The following is a 12868-nucleotide window of genomic DNA, read 5'->3' as shown; positions in this document are numbered from 1 at the left end:
AGGATAGAAAATAGTGTTCTAGGTTTCCCTACTTAAGATTCTTTTTTTTTTTTTTTTTTTTGAGACAGAGTCTCACTCTGTTGCCCGGGCTAGAGTGAGTGCCGTGGCGTCAGCCTAGCTCACAGCAACCTCAAACTCCTGGGCTTAAGCGATCCTACTGCCTCAGCCTCCCGAGTAGCTGGGACGACAGGCATGCGCCACCATGCCCAGCTAATTTTTTCTATGTAAATTTTAGTTGGCCAGATAATTTCTTTCTATTTTTAGTAGAGACGGGGTCTCGCTCTTGCTCAGGCTGGTCTCGAACTCCTGACCTCTAGCGATCCATCGGCCTCGGCCTCTCAGAGTGCTAGGATTACAGGCATGAGCCACCGCGCCTGGCCCCTACTTAAGATTCTTAAAGGCTGAATTGCTTCATTATGTGATATGTCTGATTGTTGTGTATGTAATAGTCAATTTTGGAGGTGTCATCTGTATATTTGGTTTTCCTGAATCAGTACCAGTGGTCCTGGAATTGTTTTAGCACCAAAAAAAGTGTCTGGCCTTTGGAATAATGAAATTGCCACTTTTCTCTGACTTCCCTGGCTCTGCTCTGATTTTGAGACTTTAAATGTATAAAAAGATTTATAGTAAGGATACAGTTGAGATGTAAAATACCTTTATGAAATAATTATAGCTAATAAACTTTTTAAGTAACTGAATTCTTTTTCTACAAAGGTAATATTTGTGATTTTTAAATGTTACTTTCCAACATTTTATATTATTAATGTATATGCATATCTATGCATATATATGTATATATGAGAGAATTATTTAATGTTATTTATGTATAAAGTAACCTTAAGGATAATGAGGTAGTAACTTCTATTTTTTAATTGTTATAAACACATTTTAAGAAAGATAGTTTGCTTTTGGTAAAACAATTGAAAAAAGTTCAGAAAATTGTATTTGAGAGCTGAGAGTCAAATCAAAGACTCAATACCATTCACAATAGCTACAAAGAAAATAAAATACCTAGGGATATGCTTAACCAAAGATCTCTACAAGGAGAACTACAAAACACTGAGGAAAGAAATCGCAGAGAAGACAAACAAATGGAAAAACATATCTTGCTCTTGGATCAATAGAATCAACATTGTCAAAATGTCCATACTACCCAAGGTGATTTACAGTTTCAATGCAATCCCCATCAAAATGCCAGTGTCATATCTCACAGATCTAGAAAAAATAATTATATGCTTCATCTGGAACCAGAAAAGAGCCCAAGTAGCCAAAGCAATCTTAAGCAAAAAGAAAAAATCTGAAGGCATCACATTACCAAACTTCAAACTATACTGCAAAGCTACAGTAACCCAAACAGCATGGTATTAGCACAAAAATAGTGATATAGACCAATGGAACAGAATAGAGAACCCAGATGTAAAACCATCTGTCTACAGACAACTGATCTTAGACAAAGCAGACAGCAATGCATATTGGGGAAATGAAGCCCTATTCAATAAATGGTGTTGGGAAAACTGTATAGACACATGCAGAAGAGTGAAACAGGATGCCTGTCTCTCACCAATCATAAAAATTAACTCAAGTTGGATATAAGACTTAAATATAAGGTATGAAAACATGAGAATTCTAGAGAAAAATGTAGGAAAAACTTTACTAGATATTGGCCTAGGCAAAGAATTTATGACTAATATGCCAATTGCAATCACAGCAACAACAAAAATAGAATTTGATTAAACTAAAAAGCTTCTGCACAACTGAGGAAATAATCAACAGAGCAAATGGACAACCTACAGAATGGGAGAAAATATTCACAAGCTATACATCTGATAAAGGGTTAATATCCAGAATCTCTAAAGATTTATGTTTTACCAAAAACAAATCAGCAACAAAAAAACCAAACAGCTCCATTAAAAAGTGGACAAAAGACACAAACGGAAGCTTTTCAAAAGACGATAGACAAATGGCCAATAAATATATGAACAAATGCTCAACATCACTAATCATCAGGAAAATGCAAATTAAAACCACAATGAGATAACACTTTATCCTGTTAGAATGGCTTTTATTAAAAAGTCCCCAAACAACATATGTTGGTGTGGATGCAAAGAAAAAGGAATGTTTATAACACTGTTGGTGGGACTGCAAAGTAGTACAACCTCTATGGAAAACAGTATGGAGATTCCTCAAAGAACTAAAAGTAGACCTACCATTCAATCCAGCAATCCTGCTACTGGGTATCTACCCAAAGGAAAAGAAGTAATTTTATCAGAAAGATACCTTCACTCCAAAGTTTATTGCAGCACAGTTCACAATTACAAAGATGTGGAATTGACCCAAGTACCCATCAATTCAGGAGTGGAGTAATAAAATGTGGTGTATGTATACCATGGAGTACCACTTAGCCATATAGAAGGATGAATTAATCCTTTTGCAACAGTTTGGATGGAACTGGAGACCATTATAAGTGAAGTGTCCCAAGAATGGAAAAACAAACACCACATGTACTTGCTGATAAACTGGAACTAACCAATGAGCACAAATGTGCACAAAAGAAAGTAAAACTTAGTGGAAATCAAGCAGGGGGAGGAGAGAGGAGATGATGGACAAAAACCTACCTAATGGGTACAACGAACACTATTTGGGTGATGGGCACACTTACAGCTGTGACTCAAGCTTTACAGAAACGAACCATGTAACTAAAAACATTTATACCCCCTTAAAACTTTGAAATTAAAAAAAAAAACCCAAAAACAAAAAGCAAAAAAAAAAAAAAAAAGCAGCATTTTTTTTTCAAAGTTTTGGTACATACTAGTTCATTTTACTGTGGCACTTGTCAAAATTATAGTGTTTGTTTTTTCAAACTCATGCAGATAATGAGATTGTCACTATAGATGTCCCTTTGCCTTCCATAACAGAAAAGAAGAAAGTTAGCAAGAAAACATTATTTGAGCAATTTTTATCTATTCAAAGTAGTCTAGAATGTGTGAGATCAGGTAACCATTGTATTCGTATTAAATTGTTGTGTAAATCATGAGTCAATCTGTTACAAGTTAAAGTAATGGCCACAAAAGCAAATACAGATGATTCTGCTTCATAAATATGGTTTGTTTCCAGTTGCTTAATTTCTTAACTGTTAATTACTCTTTCTCAGCATGATTTATCATATATGGATTAAGACAACGTGAGAGTGTTTGCCATGTCTAGAGATCACCCAATTTAAAATGTTCTGTTTTCAAAATAAACATTTTCATCATTTTTATGTCTAATATTTCTAGATATATTATAATTGTTCCTGTATTGAGAGGAAAGCAGAAATAACATCTACTGCAGAAAGTTTTGGTTTTGAAGCTAAAGCTGGAAAGTGTGAAACTCGATGTGCAAACTTGCCCATATTTCTTGGCATTTTCTTTGTTACAATTATTTTTACCTTTATGGCTGGTACTCCTATAACTGTGTCCATCCTAAGGTATGTATTGTGTTGTGAAATTTGCATTCCCTAAGACAACATGTTGAATGGGAAGAAAATGAACTTGGGCTCATTTTGGATTTATGTTATTGGTTCCAGTGCCAATTCAGACCTTATAGGATCATCAGTTCTGTGGCATTGGATAAGCTACCTCATAGAATTCCAGATGTGTGAGATTTAAATGAGATTACGTATGTGAAAGTGTCTTAACATTGCCTACCTGGCGTGTCCTTGCTGTTAGTTTCTCTGCTTCTTACGTGAAGCTTCAGTGGTGAGCTGTAGATATTTTCAGTTTTGAGTATCACAGGAATAAAATGTCCTGCACATATACTAGAATCAGAATGACATGCATTCTACCTTATAGATTAGGTGCTGTGATATTACGTCTTCCTATAAACAGGACTATTTATTTACAGCTACTAAGCTGGCTGTCACCTGGCTGTTTGTCTGTATTTTAAGCTTTCAGTTGCTCTTCCTCCTTCAATACCATTTTACAAAATATGTTCTACCTGCCCTGCCATAGACTCATTAGTCTTTCTATATTTTTCCCAACAAATTCTAGCTTTTTCCAGGTAAGAAACAGCAGCTGTTCCAGATGGGAAGGAATCAAATTTCCTTTTTCAAGTTTTTGTTCCTCAATAATTCACTTACTACATTTTCACATATTTTTTGATGGATGGAAAATTTAGAAATTCTTTCTAAAAACATTAAATGGTTGACATTATACTGCACAGAAATGGAAGGTATTTAGAGAAGAGAGAAAATGCTTTTTAAAAATTTATTTAAAAATTACATAAATCACCTTTCAACTACTTATTTCTTTTCAGCTGATGTCTTTTTATCTCTCAGATGACTCTCCTGTGTGCCAGTCTCATGTCTTATTCATCTTTGACAGTCGTTACCTTATTGTTGAATCAGGTTGAGCTTCAGCAACTATTTTGCATTGCCTCAAATTTGTACCATTATCCCATAGATATGAGTCTGGTTTCAAAGTTAATAAGAGTTAGAGTAAGAATTATGTGCTTGAACCTTAAGTGAACAGTGATAGCCAAAAATAAATATTTTCTTGTAAAAATGCTAGTTTTATTTTTTTTTAATATTGTTTCAGATTTATTGGCAAATATATCTTATTTTTTCAGGTATAATTGACAAATGAAAATTATATATATTTAAAGTATAGAATGTAATGTTTTGATATACATATACATTGTGAAATAATAACTACAATCAAGCTAATACACATATCCATTGGCTCACATAGTTATCGTGTGTGTGTGTGTGTGTGTGTGTGTGTGTGTGTGTGTGGTAAGAACATTTAAGATCTGTTCTCTTAGCAAATTTGAAGCGTACAATACAGGATTATTAACTACAGTTGCCATGCTGTACATTAGAGCTCCAGAACTTATTTACCCTGCATAAATGGAACTTTGTACCCTTTGACCATCACCCCATTTCCCCATCTCAGTCTCCTGGCAACCACCATTTTACTCTCTATAAGTTTGACATTTTTAGAATTTACATATGCATGAGATTGTGAAATATTTGTCTTCCTGTGCCTGGCTTATTTCACTTAGCATAATGTTCTCCAGGTTCATCCATGTTGTCACAAATGACAACATGGATTTTTTTTAAGGCTAAATAATATTATTATATACCACATTTTCTTGATCCATTCATGTGTTGATGTACACTGAAGTCGATTCCATATCGTAGCTATTGTGAATGATGCTGCAATGAACATAGGAGTGCAAATACCTCTTTGATATATTGATTTCATTTCCTTTGGCTATATACTCAGTGGGATTGCTGGATTACATGGTAATTCTATTTTTAACTTTTTGAGGAATCTCCATGCTTTTTTCCATAATAGTTATACCGATTTACATTCCAACCAACAGTGTGCAAGTGTTCCCTTTTCTTCATATTCTTGCTGACATTTGTTATCTTTTGTCTTTTTGATAGTAGCCATTCTAACAGGTATGAACTGATATCTCATTGTGGTTTTGATGTGCATTTCCCTGATGATTAATGATGTTGAGCATTTTTTCATATACCTCTCAGATATTTGTATATCTTCTTTGAAGAAATATCTATTTAAGTCTTTTGCTCATTAATTAATTTATTTTCTTGTTGTTGAGTTGTTTAAGTTCCTATATATTTTGGATAGTAATCCCTTATCAGATGTATGGGTTGCAAAGATTTTCTCCCGTTCTCTAGGTCGTCTCTTCATTCTGTTGTTCGCTGTGCAGAAGCTCTTTACTTCGATGCCATCCCATTTGTCTATTTTTGCTTTTGTTACCTGTGCTTTGGTGTCATATTCAAAAAATTATTGCTCAGACCCATGTCAAGAAGCTTTTCCCCTATGTTTTCTTCTAGCAGTTTTATAGTTTCAAGTCATATATTTAAGTATTTAATTTATTTTGAATTGATTTTTGTATATGGTCCAAGATAAGGGTCCACTTTCATTCTTTTGCATCTAGATATCCAGTTTTTCCAACACCATTTAATGAAGAAATTATTCTTTCCCCTCTATGTGTTCTTGGTGCCTTTGTCGAAGATCAATGGACTGTAAACATGTGGATTTATTTTTGGGATTTCTATTTTTATCCATTAGTCTATATGTTTGTTTTTGTGCCAAAATTATAATGTGTGGTTACTATAGCTTTGTAGTATAATCATGCATTGCTTAATGACGGGTATACATCCTGAAAAATGCATACTTAGGCAATTTTGTCCTGTGAACATCGTAGAGTTTCTTACACAAACCTAGATGGTATAGCCTATTACACACTTAGGCTATATGGTATAGCCTATTGCTCTTAGGCTACAAACCTGTACAGCATATTCCCATACTGAATACTGGAGGCAATTTTAACACAGTGGGAAGTATTTGTCTATCTAAACATAGACAAGATACAGTAAAAATACAGTATAAATGATAAAAAAAAAATACACCCGTGTAGGACACTTACCATGAATGGAGCTTGTAGGACTGGAAGTTGTTGCTCTGGGTGAGGTGGTGAGTGGATGGTGAGTGACTATGAAGGCTTGGGATGTTACTATACGCTATAGACTTTATAAACACTATACACTTAGGCTATACTAAATCTATTTTTAACGTTTTTCTTCTTCAATAATAAATTAACCTTAGCTTACCATAACTTTTTTACTTCGTAAACTTTTAATTCTGTTTTACCTTTTTGATGTTTTGTAACAACACTTAGCTTTAAACACAAACGCATTGTATGGCTGTACAATTTTTTTTCTTTATATCCTTATTGTATAAGCTTTTAACTACTTAAAATTTATTTTATTTATTTATTTTTACTTTTTAAGCTTTTTTGTTAAAAACTAAGGCACAAACACACACACACCCTGACATACATAGGGTCAGGATCATTGATATCACTATCTTCCGTCTCCACACCTTGTCCTATTGGAAGGTCTTCAGGGGCAATAACATGCATAGAGCAGTCATCTGCTATGATAATAATGCCTTCTGGAATACCTCCTGAAGGGCCTGCCTGAAGCTGTTTTATAGTTCACTTTTCTTTTAAACATAAGTAGAGGTGTACAATATGAAATAATGATAAAAAGTATAGTATAGTAAATATTAATACATAAGCCAACTATATAGTCATTTTATCATTATGAAGTGTTAGGTACTGTACATGATTCTATGTGCTATATTTTCATACTACCAAGAGCACCATTAGATTTCTTTACACCAGCATCACCAAAAACACCAGTAATGCATTGCACTATGACTTTATGATGGCTACAGTGTCACTAGGCTCTAGGAATTTTTCAGCTCCATTGTAATCTTGTGAAACCACTATTTCATATACAGTTCATTTTTGACCAAAATGTTGCCATATGATGTGTAACTGTGTGTTTTGAAATCATGCGTCATGTGGCACATGACTGTGTATTATTTTCTTGATTTATTTTTTGGGTAATTCATTGCTAGTGTATAGAAAGGCAACTGATTTTTATTATTATGATTTCATATCCTGAAACTTTAAAGAATTCATTTGTTCTAACGTTTTTTTTAATGGGGTCTTTAGGGTTTTCTACATATATGATCATGTCATCTGCAAAGAGACAATTTTACTTCTTCCTTTCCTATCTGAATACCTTTTATTTCTTTTTCTTGCCTAATTGCTCTGGCCAGGACTTATAGTACTGTGTTGAATAGATGTTGTGAGAGTGGACATCCTTGTCTTATTCCTGATCTCAGAGGAAAGGCATTCAGATTTTCACCATTGAGTGTGATGTTAGCTGTGAGTTTGTCGTATATGACCTTTATTATATTAAGGTACATTCCTTCTATACATAATTTGTTGAGAATTTTTAATAAAAAATGTCTTGTTAATAAATGTTCTTTCTCCTTTATATTTTAAAATTCATAGGGTCTAGTGACTCTTTTGGTGTTATTTGCAATATTTTAGTTCAGATAACATTTCAGGAAGATGAAACCAGTTATAAGCTTTTACAAATAATTTGTTTTTTAAGATTGAAATGCTAAACTGGTACAAATGTGAACTTGCTCAAAGAGTGAATATACTATATCAACTTTTTTGGTCTCATATGTATTTATATTTCCAGGTGTGTTAATCACAGGCAGCGGTCTCTAGCATTGGGAATACAATTTATGTTGCTTCGAGTATTGGGTATGCCTCTTTTTCTTAATCATTGATAACTATTGGGTTGTTTTGATTCATTAGTGTTATTGATTTATTCATTTATGGTACATACCAAGAAAATAATTAAAGTGTAGTGGAAGACTACATAGTTGTTGTTGAAGAAAGCTGTTTTCCAATGTTTGAGATGTAGTATTATTTATATATCATATAAGAATGTAATGACTTTACTTTTCACCTGCCTGATTGGTTACCTGTTAATTCCAGTTCTGTTGCAAATATAGCCTTAAAAAGTATATCATATTTATTTGTAATATAAAATATGATCATTAACACACAGTTCCTTGTCTCCTTACTTCTATCTCCATTTGTGAAACTATTGTGTTACGTTAGCAAAATAATGAGTCAAAAATGTTTCAGTGGCACAGATATTGTGGTTAGTTAAGAACTGTTGGAAGTAAGAATTTATGTCAGAGAATTTTATAAAGTTCCAGACATAGGAAAATAAGAAGAAAGAGAGAAGCATAATGAATATAATAATATCATTTATTAAAACAAAAATAAAAAGTTGGAATATTAGAAATCACCTAGTCCAACTTCTCTGGTTTTTTTTTTTTTTTTTTAGATAAGTAAATTAATGCCTTGAGAGGTGCAGGGTTTTGCCCATTGTTACATAATTAATGGTGAAAATGATTCCTAAGTCTCTGTCCAGTACTCTTTTGACTCTATCATGTTACAGGTCCTGAAAAAATAGACTGTATGTAGCTGAAATCTTTGTCTAAGAATTGGCACCTCAAATAATGTATTTTATTTGTAACAATTGGAAGTTCCTTAACTATGTGAATGTTTAGTGCCTCATGGGGCTGAGAGTATGTGTATATAAGATAGAAACACTCTTAGGTATGTTAGTATGAAAAATTATATATTAAATATGTATATGTCTGTATATGTGCACATATATACTCTAATGCACACATATGATTGTTAGTACGTGTATATACACACATACACCTACATGCACATTAGTTTATGTGCACACTCACACATGCATGCACATAACACATATACTGTAGTTTAGCAGACTTATTTATGTATCAAGAATAATTTATTTTGATTTTATAAAAGCACAGTAGCTAATTTCAAAGGGATATTCATTCATTGTATTAGATAAGCAATGAATTAAAATACTTTCTTAACTAAATGTTAAACCAATGTATGTTAGAGATTCTGTTAAAATACTTTTTGAATTTATTAGAAATACATAATAATGACATATAATTATTTTAAAATATTTTATCTATGCTTCTTTATATCCTTTGATTTATAGGTGAATTGATTAATTTGCATATGGACAGATTAATACCTATTTTTATTTATATGAAATATATGTGTAACCATATATATAAAAATCTGTAATTATTAGTTTGGCATGTTGGCTCACGCCTGTAATTCCAACACTTTTGGAGTCTTACGTGGGAGGTTTACTTGAGGCTAGGAGTTTAAGACCAGTTTGGGCAATGTAGTGAGACCTTATCTCTATAAAAAAAAAAGAAATCTGTAATTATAAACTATAATCTTTACTCATATTTATTTCACCTGATTCTTCTAGGCACAATACCTGGACCAATTATATTTGGTGTCACAATAGACAGCACATGTATGCTTTGGGATATTAACGAATGTGGAACGAAAGGAGCTTGCTGGATTTATGATAACATCAAGATGGCCCATATGCTAGTAGCCATAAGTAAGTGGTGACTTCTTGACTGCTTTAGAGTAAACTAACGATGCCCCAAAAATCTTTTTCTTGGTTACTTAGGTCATAGTTGTTTTGGAATGTTCAGTTCACATTATTGAACCATCCTATCATCCTGAAGCAAAGAATAATTACCACAGCATGTTATGAGAGGCTTTTAATGAAGTCTGCGAGGCTCAGTGTTAAATAAAAGAGAATCAAATTTTAGCTTTCATTACATCATATATTTTGTAATTTTCTTTTAACAATTTCTCTCAAAATTTTTTGAAAAGTATACGCAAAAGCTAAAAGAGAACTCTGAGAAACTCTCTGGAATGATTATCTAGGTATCTGGGCTTTGGAAAACACATACAATGGAGGTAGGGAAGTATACTTTTTCTTTAAGGCACATTGTAAGAAAACTTTTTATAGTTTAGAAAGTTAGCTATGATGTTTAACCCTTTTTGCCTTTTGTTGTTTGTATAGTCTTGGTTAAACAACAGATGAAAGTTAAGGTAAGATAGAGGAATTTAGTTTGTGCTAGTAAGATAAAATTTGAAATTTAAAATTTCAAAAACAACCTAAGAAATTAAAATAGTTAAAAATAGAGTAATCCGAGTGTTTAATCTCTTTTGTTTGTACTTTTTGGCCAAAATACATGTATAATGAATCACTCCTTATCCTACTCAATGATCAACGTGAATTTTTTTTTCCTCAAAACATATATACCTTTAATTTTTCAAAAACAAACAAACCAAAAAAGTTGTAACAGTTGTATCTATATAACTAATCTCCCTATGAATCTGATATTGCTTAGATCAATGAGCATTCCTGTTTTTCAAATACAGATTTTTAAATAAAATACTATTGATTAATAAAAATAAACTAGCTACTGCAACAGCTACACTGTAAGACCACATTAATTTAGTCAGCTAACACTAAATGCTTATACTATAATAAATCAAAGCTTGTGAAAGTAAATCTTAATGTTTCATGTTTTTAGCTGATAATGAAGAGTAGATCTGGCTAAGCATTGAATGTGCTTTCTCCTAAGCTTTCTTCTAAGAACTTCAAAGCCATTATTTCCATAGAGGCTTTCTCCTAAGAACTCCAAAGTCTTTTTTATTTTTATAATTATTTTCCATCCTGGACATGAAAATTCTGCAACTTATTATTCAGGTTCAAGGATGGTGTAAGTTTCATTTATCATTGTCTTTTGGTTGCTTGTAATTTTTTATAGATATGGTATTGTGTTAACAAATTTAGAAATAGAACATGGATTTATTTAATCCTATATAATACTTATTTTATAAGAATGTGTAATTATAACAATAGGATAATTTTTATTGTACATTATTATTGTTTTGAAAGAAAATAAATACTAGTTCATTGAATTGTATAGAAATGTTTTATTTCTTTCTCCCTAATGTTTTAAAAATTTAAAACATAGAACTATAATGCCCACGTAATTATTCTCTTTAAAGTAGTGAGTTTGTAGTTATGAAGAATTTCTCAATGAGAATTAATTTTTCTAATATCTAAAGACCCAGATGCATGATTAATTTTTTTTTTTTTATATTTAGCTGTTACTTGTAAAATTATCACCATTTTCTTCAATGGGTTTGCAATCTTTCTGTATACACCACCATCATCTGGCACAGATGTGTCATTTCAAAATCAGAATGGAGTTGTGACTACTGTTTCAGTACAACAGGATTTCAACAAAGTAGGAAAAGAAGGGTGAAATGAAGAGACTACTTTTACGGCTGGAAAATTCACCTCCATTTCTAAGAACACACTTTGCCATGGCAGCATTACTTACCAAATATGGACAATTATATTTTAAAAATTTATGTTTTATAATCAAATGTATTTTTATACATGTGTGGACTCATCTGTTTTTTTAATACAAGAAACAAACCTGTGCCTTCAAAGACCACCAAAAGCCTCAAACACACACACATACACACACTCATCTACCATTGTCTAGGTATGAAATCCTCAGCTAATAACAAGAAAAAAAGCCAGCAACTGGTTAAAAGTTTACATTTTAGAAACAGCGATGTTTCTATCCCTTTTATAACTTGTTTCATTTTAATTTTCATGCCAATAGTTTGAGTTTATTTAGAAAATTTGTGGGATAAAAATTTAAACTAATCAAATTTATGTGATGATTTCTTGGAATTATTATTGAAAGCCCATGAATTTAGTGCCAGCTTTATCATGTAATTTGTTTAATTTACATGTTTAAATGTAGCCTGGCCTTTCTTTATCGAAACAAGTTATTAAACTATTAGAATATAGCTTACTCATCCTCTTTGTGTCCTAGTATGTAATGAATGCAGAAATATCAGCACTGTGGACATTGGAGACTCAAAAGGAAGGATTGTGGGAGGGGGTGAGGGATGAAATTACTTGTGTACAGTATACACTGTTGGGATGATGGGTACACTAAAGTCCAGACTTCACCCCCATACAATACATACTTGTAATGGAATTCAACTTATACCTCCTAAATCTATTAAAATAAAAATAAAATATTTAAATGATTACATATATTTTATTGGGCCTACTGAGGGGATGTAATTAACTACTTGTGTTAAATGATCTTTGATTTTGATTTTTTTGAGTTAACTCATTTATTATTTTATTTTATATTTGGTGCAATTCAGTATGATTATATTTATTTAGGATATTTATACATAAAAGTAATATAGATATGTAAAAACAAAGAAATATCAGCATTGTATACAAATATTTTCACTTTAACTCAAGAATTCCAGGAGGTAATTTATTGATGTTGCTGATTTTTAACACTTAACTTTTATGATTCTGTGATAGTATTATTCAGTTAATATATTTCAGAGGAAAGTGCCAGCTTCAGTAAAGTGCCAACTAGACAGGAAAAAATTTCTTAATGGACTGTTGACCAATACTTACATACTCAATACTTTAATTTTTCTTATTTTAAATGCCAATCATCTAGCACATTACTTATGGCACCTAAAATAGTGCTTGGCATGT

The 12868-nt window shown here is 32.1% G+C and overlaps 1 protein-coding gene across 3 annotated transcripts in view; it reads left to right on the top strand.

Annotated features, from left to right (window-relative positions):
* SLCO4C1 (solute carrier organic anion transporter family member 4C1) overlaps nucleotides 1–12393 on the top strand; it is a 56840-nt gene extending 44447 nt beyond the window's left edge. For all 3 annotated transcript variants that reach the window (XM_045565953.1, XM_045565951.1, XM_045565954.1), the window contains exons 10-13: nucleotides 3276–3466; nucleotides 8075–8139; nucleotides 9719–9856; nucleotides 11428–12393. In XM_045565953.1, the coding sequence (XP_045421909.1) occupies nucleotides 3276–3466; nucleotides 8075–8139; nucleotides 9719–9856; nucleotides 11428–11588 (555 nt within the window). In that variant the 3' untranslated portion in view covers nucleotides 11589–12393. The remainder of the gene's footprint in view (nucleotides 1–3275; nucleotides 3467–8074; nucleotides 8140–9718; nucleotides 9857–11427) is intronic.
* The last annotated feature ends 475 nt before the right edge of the window (nucleotides 12394–12868 follow it).

This window comes from Lemur catta, chromosome 12 (assembly GCF_020740605.2).
Source record: "Lemur catta isolate mLemCat1 chromosome 12, mLemCat1.pri, whole genome shotgun sequence".
Classification (NCBI taxonomy): domain Eukaryota; kingdom Metazoa; phylum Chordata; class Mammalia; order Primates; family Lemuridae; genus Lemur; species Lemur catta.
This window is presented reverse-complemented; position numbering and strand designations above follow the sequence as displayed.